Raw genomic sequence first — 16,142 nt, 5'->3', positions numbered from 1 at the left:
AAGGCTCCACCAGCCATGCTGCTGGTGCAGAAAGAAGGGAAGGTCATAGGCAGCCCTCCTAAGCAAGCAGCACCCCGTGGGGATCTCAGTTACCTGGTTATATAGAGAATCAGGTCAGCATGACTTGGATTCTCGTCATCGTGGGGGTTGATTGTCTGACTCCACTCACAAACACTCATCAGGGATGAGGTGATGTTGGTCGTGATATTTGGAGTACTCTAGGAAGCAACCAAAGAGCCTGTCTCTACGGAAGTGGTACCAAGGATGGTGCTGACTGTTGCCAATGTGCTTCTCAGTTCGTTCACATTATAACAATCCTATTGCTACCCCACGTGACCAATGGAGAAACCGAGACTCTGAAAAGTTTCAGGAGAGCTGTCCACACAGCTGAGCCCCACAGTTACCACCCCCCTACCAGTTCTGCAGGAAAGAATGAAGAGCACAGAGTTAGGGGTTGTACCCACCTCCGAGTCAGAGAGAATGATCAGCTTCACCAGGTGCACCTGGAACTGAGCCCCCAGGGATGGGTCCCTCAGCAGCTCTGACCCCTGCAGAAGGCAACAACAGAGAGAGTGAGGCAACACACGAGTTCAGAGTCGGTCCAGGAGCCCCAGTGGCAGGACCAGTGGTAAAGAGGGCGCCCCGTGGAGGCTGGGGCGATGGAAAATCTTGTCTGTGTACTGGAAGCCAACTGTAGACTGTCAGAGGAGCCTCTAGGCCTCCTGCCTACAGGTGGCTCTCTAGCTCATGCCTTGGGAGACCAACTAACAAAAAAGCTGATTGCAGGCCTGAGTATGAATCTAAACTCTGCCTCTTCCGAGCTATAGGCTCAGGTCACCAATCACTAAGCCTCAGTTTCCTTACAGGCTTTCTGTTTTATAAGGTGGAGATCAAGCAGTGCCTGGCTAGCAGATAAGGAGAATAAAACTAGATACTCTGTTTCAGGTACCACCTGATCAATGGTTCTCACCGGTCCTAACTCTCCGACCCTTCAGTACAGTTCCTCATGTTGTGGTGACCCCCCAGCCATAAAATTATTTCACTGTTACTTCATAACTGTCATTTTGCTACTTTATTAATCATAATGTAAATATCTGTGTTTTCCAGTGGTCTCAGGCAATCCCTGTGAAAGGGTTGTTTGATCCCCTCCCCAAAGGGATCATGACCCATAGATTGAGAACAATGTTCTAATGGCATGTGAATAACTCGAGGGAACCTCGGTTTGGCAACTTAAAATTGGAGGGATGAACCCCAAATTTTAAAGACAATAGTTTCCAATTTGTATAAGGAATAATTTCATTGAAAAAACATCACCTCGGGGGGTTTTAGACTAAAAGCCTACACAGGTTTCTCTGGAATTAGACCACGCCTGTAAGTGGGAGGGAAGGCCTGGGGTAGACAGACCACCTTTGGCCCTGAGACTGGTGAGGTGGATTCAGAGAGGACTTTTCCTTTGGCCTGAAAAGGGTGACCAGGCTGACGCCTGAGCTGTGCTAGAGAAAGTGACAGTGACTGGGACCAAATGCTGCCCCAGAGCCACACCCAGGATCTCTTCATGACTCCCTGCCCCATGCCCATCTCTGCGGCAGACCTGGGAGAGTAGGAGAAACTGCTGGGGCTGTCAGTCACTGGCCGGAACTGGTTCCTAGAGTCAGTTTATCAGATTTTAAAACATTGTTTTACACTTTTTGTAGCGTTATGTACACACATATAGAATTCAAAGGAAAGCTTGCAGGAATTGGCTGTCTCCTTCCACCGTGTGGGGTCTAGGTTATATTCAGGTTGTCATGTTTGGTGGCAAGCTCCTTCACCTATTGAGCCATCTCTTTTCTTTTTCCTTCCTTCCTTCCTTCCTTCCTTCCTTCCTTCCTTCCTTCCTTCCTTCCTTCCTTCCTTCCTTCCTTCCTTCCTTCTCCTCTTTTTAGGACAGCCCAATAAGACCAAACTGGTCTCAAACTTATAACCTTCCTTTCTGAGTCTTCTGGATGCTGGGCTGATAGTGTCTGCTACCACACCCAGCTTAGTTCATCATTTTTTTGAAGACACTGCTCCAGCAAATGGACCCAATCATTCTCTTCACATTGGGCCTGGTGACACCACATGAATGCTCACTAATGCCATTGGTACAGTGTTTATTCCTGAAGGTCTGGAAGTATCTTATCACACATATGTCTTGTGTGTACTGTATGGATGTCGGTACAGTGTCTCATGTCCTCTCTGAGGGAAGCTTGATATTGCTTGTGTCTGGGCTGACACATTGCCATTCCGACATAAGATTAATGATCTGAGGCGCCTCTACTCTCCCCACCATCAGATCACAGGGAGGAGGTGCCCGTGAGAAAGGGAGCCTCACATCTCCAGGCAGAATAGCATCTGTTCACGCCTGGAGTGCTCATCTGCCCTGTGCCTCTGAAGAGGGAGCAGTGTGTGCAGGCTGCACTCACTGTTGGCCACATGAACACTGGGGCAGAACTGAGGGACTGTGGGAGGAGTCTGGTATTGAGAGGGATTCCCTGACTTTGCCCATCTCTGCTGTGGTGGAGATGAGAGAAGAGGAAGACAGCAGTGACCTCCTTTTCTCTTTTGGGCCATGAGCTCCGGCAGACCCTCAGCTTCTATGCGAGTTCAAACGTACTGACTTTTGGTCACAATCCCCGAGAGTGGGGCATTATGTCCAGAGGCTCAGAGACAGAGCCCACAGACCCACCAGAGACCCTGAGCCCACCTTCCTATACCAGCCATTGCCAGCCTACCACCACTCACGATATTGAGGTTGGTGAGCACGTAGCGTTCTGTGTCCTCCTGGTGAGCCTGGTGGACATCGGGACCCACAGCTACCAGCAGTTCTAGGTGCAGAATGTCCCCCAAAGTCCTTCTCCATCTCAGTCTCTGGCGGAGAGAGGAAGGATGGCCTAGACGGGGAGGAGAAGGATGAGGACAAAGATTTTGAAAAACAAGTTCTGGGAAGCTAACAGAGATGGGGTGGCTACGCCTGGAAGTCAAAAGGACAATTTCATGTCCACTCCCAGGGCTCAGTTCTCAGCCTGAGGAAGGTGGTGAGGGAGTGGGCAGAAGGCCCAGTTCAGGCTGAAAAGAAAAAGTGAAGAGTTCTCCTAGGACCACACAGCATGGCTCCCCAAGGTTGCTCTCACAGACAAAGCAGAGCATGGCCCCAGTTAATTGAGGCACCGCAAGAGGCAAGATCCACTTTCCTTTCCCTGGCCCCTCCCATCTGGGACCCTCCTGCTAAGGCTAAGGAGTTGAGGATTCTCTCTTGGGTGAGAAGTGGGGAGGAATAAAGGCCTGAAGACAGGGTCCTGCATTAGAACCCTGCTCTTTCAGGCTCCAGAGTGAGTGGACTGCAAGTTGCCTACTGTCTTTAGATCTTGCCTCGGGGCTGGATCAGTACTTAGCAAAATAGTCTCAGCCTTGAAATAGGTGTTCCATAAACAAGCCAACAGGAAGGCGAACACCTCTGGTCCCTGGACCACAGGAGTCCTACTCAGTGCTCACTGTCTTCTGGAGTAGAGAAGGACTAGAAGCCCAGGTGACATCATCCTAGCCCTTCAGGAACCCAGAGGTAGGAGGACCCGAGGATCCAGACAGTGTGTATCCCACCTAGGCCACAGGAAAACCAGTTGCAGGCAGAAGGACATCCCTAACCCTCTTCAGCCTGACTGCTAACCCCATCTGGATCTTGCCAGCATCTGTGTGAGTCTGACGGAGGCCAGAAGTCAACTTCAGGAGCCACCCACCTTGTTTTTTAAGAAAAGATTTCTCACTGAGACTCAAGGCTCATCAATTAGGCAAGGTTGGCTGGCCAGCGAGCCCCAGGGATTTTCCTGACTCGTGGACAGAATAGAAAGGATGAGGAGCTATACCATTGTAACCAGTTTTTCTGTGGTCTGGGAAGGATGCACACTGTGCTCTGCCTCTACTAAGCACAGGAATTAGAAACATGGGCTACCATGCCCAGCTTTTTTATTTGGATGCTGGGACTAGAACTCGGGTCCTCATGTTTCCACAGAAGCACCTTACCAAGTGAGCTAGCTCCACAGTCCATCCCCCAACCATGGTTTTAATCGAATCACCAACTGCTCTTCTGGGAAAAGGGATGGCATCCTGAGAGACAGGGTCATAGGTCATGGGAAAGCCTTTACCATGAGGAGATCTACAGGACAGGAGCCAGAGTTGCTTGGCCTGGCACCTACCTTGTTCCCAAAGGAAGAATAAATATTTACAACTATGACCAGAAGTGACAAGTTCCTGAAACTCGGCCAGCCCCGCGAAGGCCATCCACAGGCCAAAGAGGCCAGCCGATGGACGCCCCCTCCCTTGTGATACTAAACAGAAGCCTGGAGTCAGGATTCCAGGGCAGCCAGAACACCCGAAACAGTTTTTATCAAGTTGGCAGGGAGCAGTGAAGCTAATTAACAGAGAGACGCAAAGTTTCTCTGACCTCATGTGTCCATGGCTACCAGTACCCTCATGGCATTGACTCAGTGAAAACTCCCTTAGACCTTCTCCGAAGGTTCAAGAATCCCCCTGGCTTAGAGAATGTCAAGACAGCTACCTGTGAATGCAGCAGCACGGGGCCCAAAGTTAGAGGGTGCCTCCTTGGGTTCCCGATCTTGAAGAAAACTCTGCAAAATAAAAAGACATGGAGGAGAAGGAGAAAGGAGACAAGACCAAGGGAGAGAGGATGATGGGAGATATAGGGACAGAGAATGAGGGATTGTGCCTCATCATGGAGGAGAGGAGAGAGGTCCACAGAGGTCTGCAACAAAATGGAGCCTGTCATCTTCAGCAGAGTAATCAAATTTCTTTTTCTGCCAGCAGAGAGACCACAACCACTCCACCCAAGAGCTTTGGCAGCCCCCTCTCCCAGGTGATGCCAATACCAGAGTTCATGCAATCCCACCTTCTGGAAATCAGAGACCCCGCAGCAGCTCAGAATGAAGAAGGCACCAGTGAGGACTCCTCTGATACTGGCAGCATGAAACATTTGGCGTGACACCGATAGGCAAAGCTGGCTCATCCTTAGAAAAGGCAGCGGATGGCTGGACAGGAGCCCTGGTGACTGGGAGTCTGGTTAGTGTGGAATGTGACAGACTTTACTTGCTGGCTGGGCGGGACAACAGGCAGTGTTTACTTTTCTAACGGATCTTACTCCCAGGGCAGGGCTGTGGGGCAGGCTGCAAGCAGCTTCTTCTGCTAGGAACTTGCCTGGGGTGGCTCCCAGTGAAGAGCATCCCAACTAAGTCCTGCAGTAGGAAAGCCTTCCTGCTGTGCACACCTAGCCTCCTGGGAGGGTCTGGCCGAGCAGTTCAGTCTGGACAGGAGCAAGCTCTAGATAGGAGCCCTGGGTTGTGGGCTCATGTGAAGTGACAGGCCTTAGGTGGCTGGAATCTCTGACTGACCAATGAGAGGATGCATGACAGCTCTGGCACATCCATTTCCAGGCTCTCTCTAGCTCTCCTGTCCCTTTGCCCTTGGCAGAGTTTGTGCCTCTCCCTGCACTGTACTTGCAGACCCCTGTGCCCTCACCTCATCCTCCTGCCCTCATCCCTACTATTTTGACACTGTCCACCTGATCTGACCTGCACCTGGGGTGCACATCTCTGCAAGCACTGCCACCAACCGCCTGGCATCCCACTGTACCTCCTGGAAATTTCTTATTCACTTGCTCCAAAACACTCTTGCCTGCCCTTCACCCTGCCAGTTCCCTATTACAGTTTGGGTCTTTGCGGGGAGGTAATCTTAGTTGTCAGCAAGATTGGATCTGGAGTAGACGAAGAGACACACCTCTAGATGGATCTGAGGGTACTTTCTGGGAAGATTAACCGAGAGAAGACCTTCCACCAGAGTGGGCAGAACTTGTGTAACGAGTATAGCAGCCCTGGTATATAACAAGGTCCAAGGAAAGAGCAGAGCTGTCTTTGCCTACCAGCTTTCACTCATTGCTCATAAGTATGTGCATCCTGCTACCACTGCAGCTGCCACCACTATCCTTTGATGACATCTCAGAATCCAGCTTCTTGGTTGTCAACTTGACTACATCTGGGATTAACTAAAACCCAAGTTGCTGGGCACTTCTGTAAGGGGTTTTGGTTAATTGGATAATTTGAAGTAGGAAGACCCTAAATCTGGGTCATACCTTCTCATGGCAGCCTATATTAAAGGACAAGAAATAAAGAAAGAGAGAGAGAGAGAGAGAGAGAGAGAGAGAGAGAGAGAGAGAGAGAGAAAGAGAGAGAGAGAGAGAGAGAGAGAGAGAGAGAGAGAGAGAGAGGAAGGAAGGAAGGAAGGAAGGAAGGAAGAAAGAAAGAAAGAAACTTTTGCTCTTTGCCTGTGTGTCCTTGCTCTCTATTCTCTAGATTCTGATGGTGTTTATTGAAGACCAAGACTGACTGAGACATCTCTCCAGCCTCCTCTCTCACTTTCTTGAGGTGTATTTTTAAATGAAAAATATTTAGTTCATTTTTATTTGTGTGCATATGTGTGCCTGTTTGTTTGAATATGCACCACCATGTGAGTGTAGAAGTCCATAGGAGGTGTTGAATCCCCAGTATGGGTGCCAGGACCCAAATGCTAGTCTTGTGCAAGATCAGGAAGAACTTTTGACCACTGAACCACCTCTCCAACTCCTAGGCTTTTAACTTTTGTTCTTGAATTATGCATATGTGCGTTATCACCATGCAGGGCTGTGCGTGTGAGTGCAGCACAGGGAGTACTCTGAACTGATGGACCATGCCTTCAGTCCCTCTCTCTGAGGTGTTGCTCCCTCAGCACACCTCTTTCCCGCTGGCATTTAGCCTCTGCCCCTCCGCTAGATCCACCCACTCATTCATCCAGGTGGCGTACATTTATCTGAGCTCTTGCAAAGGCTAAGAAAGGCACTGTGCTAGACTCCAGAAAAGTGGCTATGAGCTGAGCAGAGAACCACTGTGGCTGCTTGGGGGAGAGAAGCCAACAACAAACTAACCAGATATACCCACCATACAGTATACATAGAGACCTTAAATAACACCTTGCGTTCTATCTGACCATTAAGATTAAAGCTAGATGTCAACAACAAAGGAAATGACAGAGAGTATAAAAATTCATGGAAGCCATGAATGAAACTGGGTCAAGACAGAAATTTATAAGGAAATTAAAAAACGTTTTAGAATGAATGAAAATGAAAACATAACATGCTCAAACTCAAACCTATGGAATATAATGAAGGCAGGCCTAAGAGGCAAGCAAGTTCATAGCGCTAAGTGCCTACATAAAATAAGCGGAGGTATGAAGCACAATTAATAAAACTCAGAGATGGAAATTGGGGTTCAACCTGAAGGTCAAAAAAGCAAAGCAGCCAGCCATTGGATGTTACCTTGATCACAATCTGAAATGTCAAGCCTGCCTCCAGGAATTTCAGAATGAGACTGAACCTGAGAGCTGTCTCTTCTTGTTTTATAATCCTAATCCTCTCTAGTTCTGGGATTGAGGGCATGCAGCACTTTGCCTGGTTTCTATGGCAAATTAGTGTAGCTACTGGGATTAATAGTGTATGTCACTGCTGCCTGGTTTGCAAGGCTGGCCAGTGAGGTTGTTTTACTTTTCTGATCCTCAGGCGAGTTTTATTTATTAAAATACAAATGAAATGCCAGTACAGAGGTATCTCATGTTTGTAACTTAGTGACACATCTGAAAACTCTAAATATACAAGAAGAAGCAATTGCCAGTCAGTGGTGGCATATGTCTTTAATCCCAGCACTCAGGAGGCAGAGGTAGGTGGATCTCTGAGTTTGAGGTCTGCTTGGTCTCCAGAGTGAGTTCCAAGACAGCCAGGGCTATTCAGAATAACCCTGTCTCAAAAAACCAACCGACCAAACAAACAAACAAACAAACAAACAAACAAAACAGAAAAGAAAAACAAGAAGAAGAGGAAGAACTAATCAAACTGAGGTTGAAATCATCAAAATAGAAACAAATAAAAACAATACAAAGAATCATTGTTGGGGCAGCTGGCCCAATCCCTGCGTTCAGGGGCGTGGCTGCCCCAGCAGAGTAGGATACCCCTTAAATAGGATCGGGGCCCCGGAAGGAGCCCCGTTTGCTATCCCCCGCGTTACCTTCTGCTCCGCTGGATCCTTGGTTCTGTAAGTTCCCTTATTTCCCCTTTTATTAAAACTGATTTATTATAATAGGACTATCTTGGTTATTTCCTAACCCCTCCGACTGCCGGCAGCCGGTACATTTGGCGCTCCCACGTGGGGCAGAACCCCGGGCAGCCAAGCCACCTGAAATCACCCGTACCCCACAGTCTGCTTTGGTCGGCAGATTCCTGCTCAAAATTCACAGGCGGGCGGAGCCGGCTCAACTTTAATTCAGCTGATTGAGCCGGAGCACGCATTTTTTTTATTATTATTATTCCCACGCCTCCATTTGGAGCGACGCAGTATCCTTTACTGTGCCAGGCCTGCTGCTTTGCTCCGCCCAGGAGCTGTTTGCCTGGCGGAGGCTGCTCTGCACCGCGGGACCAAAACCGCGGCTCGCTCCTGCGCTCCGCGTGCGTCCCGGTAGCCGTAGCCACTAACAGGCTCAGCCAGGTCCAGCCACCGGCCATTGAGAGCCGCGTGCACGCCCACGCGCGATCCGCCTCCCCCCTCCCCCCACCTCAGGGCGCCGGGTGGCCCGCCAAATTGTTTGTGAAGCTCTTGTAGATACTCAACGTTGATATTAAGCTAGCAGATCGCTACCCGCTCGCCCGCCAGCTGTTTGTGCAGCTTTTGCAGAGATTCACCGTTGATTTTAAGCTACCGGAACATCGCCTCCGCTTCCCCAGCTACTGTGCTCTGCGCGGGACGCCATCTTTGGTTTCCAGAAAAAAAAACGTGAACCTAGGTGCACTGCGCCATCTAGTGTCAGACAACGGTAATTACAGGTAATTTTTCATTTGATTGAAATTAAGCATTCAGATTAAAAATGTCTGATAATATCACTATTAAAGGATTCTATAATTTGTTTAATTACACGATGACTGAATTTTTGAGCGATACAGATGTGGTTTCCTTTGGCTGGATATTTACAGGGCTTGGTATCTTCTTTATTTTTATTTTTTTCATTACAACGTGGTTGAAAGATAAAAAAGAGATAGAGTCCTTACAGGCAGGAGCTAAAAAACTAAACAAGGACATAACTGGTTTGGAAAACATTAATAAACAGCTTGAAAAGACGGTTGCAGCTCTCGAGGAAAGGAATAATAGACTTTCCTCTGAGATGGCTTTGTTAATTGAGAAAAATATGCAAGAGTTTTGTAAACGATTTGAAACTTTCAAGGAGAAGTTTGAATCTCATGACGAAAGGAATAACAGATCTCTCTCTGAGATGGCTTTATCACTTGAGAGGAAAATGCAAGATATGGAGGCAGGAACAGCTGATTTGAATCATAAGTTACAATCCCTGGTCGGTAGGAACTGAAACATTATCTGAGAAGATTCGAACCATTGAATGTATTAACAAGACTTTATCAAAGGGCTATGAAAGATTGCTGGACAGAATTTCAATACAAGATGGCACCATTCATGCCATAAAAATTCTGTCCAAGGATGAGACGTTATCGGTGTTGGACAAACTTCATACCTTTGAATCCTCTATGAAAGCCTTGAAACATAATACTGGGCAAGAGATTGAGGCATTGCAGAAGGCAATGGTAAATAGATTGAAACTTCGTCAACTAGCAGGCATAGACCCAACAGAAATCATAGTGCCTTTCACCGCTGATGAGATACGAAAATTGTGGGAAGATAATGAACCATGGCAAAGAGCTTGTGCTAACTTTTTAGGAGAAATTAATAACAACTATCCAAAAAGCAAAAGGCTTAACTTTATAAAGAGAACTTCTTGGATTCTTCCTCGAATTGTCCGTGATGCTCCAATAACTGGAGCCCGCACGTTTTATACTGATGCTAATAAATCAGGGAAGGCAGGCTACAAATCAGAAGACTTGAGTAAGGTGGAACAAAGTCCTTATGATTCTGTCCAAAAGGCAGAGTTATTTGCCATTCTTATGGTGCTAAGGGATTTTAAGGAACCTCTTAACATTATTACTGACTCACGATATGCAGAAAGAGTTATCTTACATATTGAAACTGCTGAATTCATACCTGATGATACTGAACTAACTTTATTGTTTATCCAGGTACAAGAAATGATCAGGAACAGACTTTGCCCTATGTATATAACACACATCCGATCCCATACGGGTCTGCCAGGTCCTTTAGCACAAGGTAATGCAGATATTGATCAATTATTGATTGGTAGTGTGCTGCAGGCTTCCGAATTTCACAAAAAGCATCATGTCAATAGCAAAGGCTTGAAGAAAGAGTTTTCTATTACATGGCAACAAGCTAAGGAGATCGTAAAGAAATGCCCTACTTGCTCTTTCTATAACCAAGCACCACTGCCTGCAGGGACTAACCCAAAGGGCACTAAAAGAAATGAAATCTGGCAGATGGATGTGTTCCATTTCGCAGAATTTGGAAAATTAAAATATGTACACCATACCATTGACACTTATTCAGGATTCCAATGGGCAACTGCTTTAAGCTCAGAAAAGGCCGATTCAGTAATCACTCACTTATTAGAAGTTATGGCCATCATGGGTATACCTGCACAAATAAAGACGGATAATGGTCCAGCTTATGTCTCTAGGAAAATGAAACGGTTTTTTGCTTATTACAACATTAAGCATGTTACTGGTATACCCTACAATCCTACAGGTCAAGCAGTCATTGAAAGATCAGATAGGACTATAAAGGATATGTTAAACAAGCAAAAGGGGGTGGAAAATACCCCCAGAAATAGATTACTTTACTAACCTTGAATTTTCTCGAGCCGGGCAGTGGTGGTGCACGCCTTTAATCCCAGCACTCGGGAGGCAGAGGCAGGCGGATCTCTGAGTTCGAGACCAGCCTGGTCTACAAGAGCTAGATCCAGGACAGGCTCTAGAAACTACAGGGAAACCCTATCTCGAAAAACCAAAAAAAAAAAAAAAAAAAAAAAAAAAAAAAAAAAAAAAAAAAAAAAAAAAAAAAAAACTAACCTTGAATTTTCTCAACACTAATGAGAAGGGGACAACAGCTGCAGAAAGACATTGGATAATGGAAAAGTCTGTTGAATTAAATCAACCAGTTTATTTCAAGGATGTGCTAACCTCACAATGGAAGCCAGGGGATGTGCTGCGTTGGGGAAGGGGTTTTGCTCTTGTCTCCACAGGAGAAGAAAAATCGTGGATACCATCAAAGTTAATAAAGGTTCGGTTTGAAGAGGAGAAGCCCCTTGGAAAAGAAAAATAACAATTCATGCACAAGGATGGTGAACATACTGATGGTAAGAGACCTATAGTTCGGGGGCAGGGTTCTTTTCTTATCCCCACAGGAAGACGCTCACCTTCGAAGGATCTGAGGGACACTGGATACCTTGAATACTGATGGATTGGAACCAATTACAACCCAACAAGGATCAGCATTAACATTGGGTAAGCTCTGTGAGTATAAAAAACAATTTTTTGAATGTGTGTCAATATGCATTTCTTTATAGATATTTAGAGCTGGTTTCTTGGAGTTGGACTCTGGCCCAGTCCCTCTCCAATTCCAAGCTTGTTTATAAGAGATTTCTCAGAGTTTCTGTCTCAGGTTAGGAGTCATGTTATGAGACAGAATATTAATAACAATAATGTTGATAATGGTACCAATATATTTGCCTTCTTTGCCTTCCTTCATATCTATGGTTGTCTTTAATGCACCTTTCATTGAAGATATGCACGTATACGTCTGTATGTGTCTTTGTAGATAATGCTTATCTTTCTCGCAACAAACGACAATTTTTTTTCTTCAGTAATCTTTGCAGTTTCCAGGATGAAGACGGGGCCCCGCAACATCAACTCCAACTGGTTATTATGACGTCATGTTTTTGTAGCGCTAATATTTGGCCTGATTTTTGGTACCAATTGCACAGAACACTTTTGAATGGTGCACATTTTTGACAACATTCTGGCCTCATTTCCTCAAAAATTCAGAGGCTGGACACATTTTTCCTAGATGAAATGTTACCCTGGGTACTCTACCATCATTTGCTTTCACAGGAACCCGAGAAGAAAAGTCGCCCCATGTCAGCTGGAAGCAATCTTAGATGACGACGCCCCCCCTCCCAACAAAGTTTACCTTCAGGTTTAGGGACACTAATTGGTGGCTGGTATAGGGTTGTCGGGTTGTGGAAGGCTTTATATGGACTCAGGGGTATAAATTATGTGTATATATATATATATATATATTTATATCAAAAAAAGGGGGGGAGGGATTAACTGGTGATCTGAAGGAATAATTGATTTTTTTGAGTTATTGTTTTTTTGAAAAACTATATGAGTGTTGATTCTTGTATATTGATATATTGAACATTGTATGAGAGTATGATACTACCTCTGTTTGAAACAATTGTTATATTGACATTGTTTACTATATTGCAATGTACATCTCTACCTCTGATATTATTTATGTAATGACATTGTTTACCATATTGCAATGTACATTTCTACCTCAGATATTATTTATGTAAGGACCCTGTTTACATTTGGAAATCATTGTCTTCATTTATTGCACAGTTGTCTATTCTATTAGTCATACAGTTACATAAGTGTTGAGAATTATATGTTGGTCATATTTATATTTAGGACAATCAGGTTTTTTAGACACATAGAGGTTGTATTTAGTATAGATAGCATAATCTTCAACCTCTTTGAAGAGCTGTAGAACATGGCCTTTAATCTAACCTAGAGTTTTGTATTTATGAGACACAATCACTCCTGGCAACAATGCTCTACTCCCGAGAGAACGTTGAGCACCAAAGACACTCCACTGGGAGTTTGTCTTCTACTTGGCAGAACTGGCCTTGGGGCAAAGAAAAGCCCATACCTCCATTACTGACTAAACTACGAAATATCCATAAGTGGATAAAACAGAATTGTCTTATCTTGCCAAGACAGGATAGGATTGTTCTACTAAAGGTTCCTTGCCGTTGTATAATGGTATGTCAGGTTTTTTCAGGCCTCAGCCAAAGTTGGTTGCCTCAACATTGCTATCAAGACTTCGTGTGGTTGCCCAGGTAGTCAGTTGTCTCTGTCTTCTGTTGCACATTTTGGAAGTTTCTTGTTTGTGCTTCCTGGTTGCTTTGGTAATATTACTTTCCTTCTCAGATCTTTGATGGGGTTGAAGATTAGATAATGGTAGCTACCTTCTACATTATTTAGACTTCCCGAAGTAGAGTGATTAGAAAAATGTTTTGTTATATGCTCCTCGCCTGATATTGTTTACTTCTTGTAATTTTATATGATCTGTTCCCGTTGTATATAGTTGTATTTGATTTCTGAATCTGCCTTATTTAGACAAAAGGGGAAGATGTTGGGGCAGCTGGCCCAATCCCTGCGTTCAGGGGCGTGGCTGCCCCAGCAGAGTAGGATACCCCTTAAATAGGATCGGGGCCCCGGAAGGAGCCCCGTTTGCTATCCCCCGCGTTACCTTCTGCTCCGCTGGACCCTTGGTTCTGTAAGTTCCCTTATTTCCCCTTTTATTAAAACTGATTTATTATAAAAGGACTATCTTGGTTATTTCCTAACCCCTCCAACCGCCGGTACTCGCCGGTACAAATCATAAAACAAAGAGTTGTTTCTTTGAGAAAATCAACAGACTTTTTTTTGCCAAATTAACCAAAAGATGGAGAGAAGAGTCAAATTAATAAAACTAGAGATGAAAAACAGATAATACAACAGACAGCAAGGAAATTCAGAGAACCATAAAGACATATTCTTACAAACCAGAAAACCTAAAGAATAAAATTGATATAAGACCTACCAAAGTTCAATAAAGATGAAATAAACTAAACTATGTCTGTAACCCCTAGTTACGAAAGTACCAACAACCTTCTGATTGGATTGAAAGCCTACTCCATGAGATGGGACCCATATAGTACACTGCTAAAGTGGCCAAGCACCCGAGACCAAATACGTCATAGGCCTGGGGGAAAAACTGCTACTGTTGTTCTGCCAAAGGAACACAGCAATAAAATGACTCCTAATGGCACACTGCTGTATATCCACAGATCAGTGCATCCCTCAGCCTCCATCAGAGACACTCCTCGCAGTAGACTTTGGAGCACTTAGCCCTCCATGCAATTCAAAATTCTCCCCTCAAGGTTCAGGGACCTATTTGGAAGAGGAGATGGAAAGATTATAAGAGCCAATGAATGACTCCAAGGAAACAGTCTCTTTCAGATTACAACATACAGACTCATACAATCTCACAGCATGCGTGGGGCCTGCACAGGTTCAAGCCAGACAAAATTCCAGCACTGAGAAAGAAGTGGACACCAAGTCCCACCCCTAACCAAGAAGTTATTTGCAATTGATAACCTGCTGGGAAAGGTAGAATAAGTTTTCTCCAGGGAAATATCACAGGACAGGCCCAGTGTCCAGGGGTCAACACAAAATGGATTCTATGGGGTTTTCTGTGGGATTTTTTTTTCGTTTTGTTATTTGTATTTGTTTTGGTTTTTTTGTTTGTTTGTTTGTTTTAGGGAGAGGTGGGGAAGGGAGGGAGAAAGAACTTGAAGTTTGCTGGGGAGTAAGATTGGAGGGAGGATATGGAGGGAGATGGTGGATAGAAAAACAATAAATTGTATTGCATAAAAAAAATTTTTTAAAAAAGAAAATAGGGCCGGGTGGTGGTGGCATACACCTTTAATCCCAGCACTCAGGAGGCAGAGACAGGCGGATCTCTGTGAGTTCGAGGCCAGCATGAGTTTCAGGACAGGCTCAAAAGCTACAGAGAAACTCTGTCTCAAAAAAAAAAAAAAAAAAAAACAAAAAAAAAGAAAGAAAGAAAGAAAGAAAGAAAATAGGATGAAAATTGACATTGCAGGACACAGAACTCAACAAATGAGTTTAAATCCCAGTTCCTACACTGGAGGTATAGAGGTAGAGAGTACTTGGTTAGCATTTGTAAAGCCTTGGGTTTGACAGCATCAACAGAAAAATGAAAATAAAGAAATCCTAGCTCTGCTAAAGTAACTATGTGACCTTGAACAAATTATTTAGATTTTTTTTTCTGACCTTCTATTATTCCAATCAGTAAAAGTATTAAAACAGCCATTTCTGCAGGGTGTGGTGATACACATCTTTAATTCCAGCACTTGGGAGATAAAGATAGGCAGATCTATTGAGTTTGATGCTGATCTGGTCTACACTGCAAGTTCCAGAGCTATATAGTGAAACTCTGTCTCAAGGGGAAAAAAAAGCCACTTCATGTATTGTTGAGATTGCAAAAATCAAAGTATGTAAAAGCAGTCGACACACAGTAAATGTTCAATAAATGGAAGGTTTGGTTACTACCAAGAGGTCTTAACCAGAAGGCATTCTGTAATGAGAAATGAGTAATCATAAAATGTTTAAAAGAGATTGAGTTCTAAGCATATAGTACCTTGAGGGGGAAAAAATACCCACTTTGATTCTAGAGCTCGAATCACCACGGATAATTATGTAAGTGCAAAATTTGCAACTTATGAAACTTCTTTTCTCTCCTATTCATTGAACTCATCTGGATTCCTTAGGTCTTTAAGAGGGAGGGGCAAGTCAATCGTGTTCGGCACATGGGTCTTCACCACCACCAAGGGGCTCCCTGACCTTCCTAAGTGGCCTGTAGCCTTGCTGTGCATCTCTAAACGTTGAAAAACAAGGAAGGATAAACCACACAATTGTGGAAGTCTCATCTGTGTTACTGTATCGCACTATTAGGGCCAAATGTGGATTTCCGGTCATTTTAACACGGCGGTTAAGAAACATATATGTACATTATCACAATTAAAATCTTGTTTTACCATTATTATCAGAAACAGCTGACGCGCCTTTGCAACCCTAAGATTGGGTAAACCGGGCTAGCAAGCGCGGGGAAATCCTGATTTTCCGCGGAGTGTGGTTGTACACAGGACAACCAACACGAGCTCCTTCCGGCCTCAAGCGAGGTGCCACATCGAGAGTGGTCCCCCAAGCCTTTTCCGGTGTCCCTGTTTCTATTCATTCCCTCTTTCTCATGACTCCTAATCTTGGT

General features: G+C 44.8%; 1 protein-coding gene across 4 annotated transcripts in view; it reads right to left on the bottom strand.

The window, feature by feature from the left end:
- Positions 1 to 6,179, bottom strand: part of Adamts13 (ADAM metallopeptidase with thrombospondin type 1 motif 13) — a 33,599-nt gene extending 27,420 nt beyond the window's left edge. For 2 of the 4 annotated variants that reach the window (XM_038336071.1, XM_038336068.1), the window contains exons 1-5: positions 4,922 to 6,179; positions 4,574 to 4,643; positions 2,764 to 2,912; positions 465 to 548; positions 94 to 218 (exon numbers count right to left, since the gene is read on the bottom strand). In XM_038336071.1, the coding sequence (XP_038191999.1) occupies positions 94 to 218; positions 465 to 548; positions 2,764 to 2,912; positions 4,574 to 4,643; positions 4,922 to 5,038 (545 nt within the window). In that variant the 5' untranslated portion in view covers positions 5,039 to 6,179. The remainder of the gene's footprint in view (positions 1 to 93; positions 219 to 464; positions 549 to 2,763; positions 2,913 to 4,573; positions 4,644 to 4,921) is intronic. The other 2 variants (XR_005286159.1, XM_038336067.1) reach the window with 2 other exon arrangements.
- Between the last annotated feature and the right edge of the window lie 9,963 nt (positions 6,180 to 16,142).

This window comes from Arvicola amphibius, chromosome 7 (assembly GCF_903992535.2).
Source record: "Arvicola amphibius chromosome 7, mArvAmp1.2, whole genome shotgun sequence".
In the NCBI taxonomy this organism is placed as follows: domain Eukaryota; kingdom Metazoa; phylum Chordata; class Mammalia; order Rodentia; family Cricetidae; genus Arvicola; species Arvicola amphibius.
The sequence above is the reverse complement of the archived record's forward strand: the minus strand, read 5'-3'. Positions and strand labels throughout refer to the sequence as shown.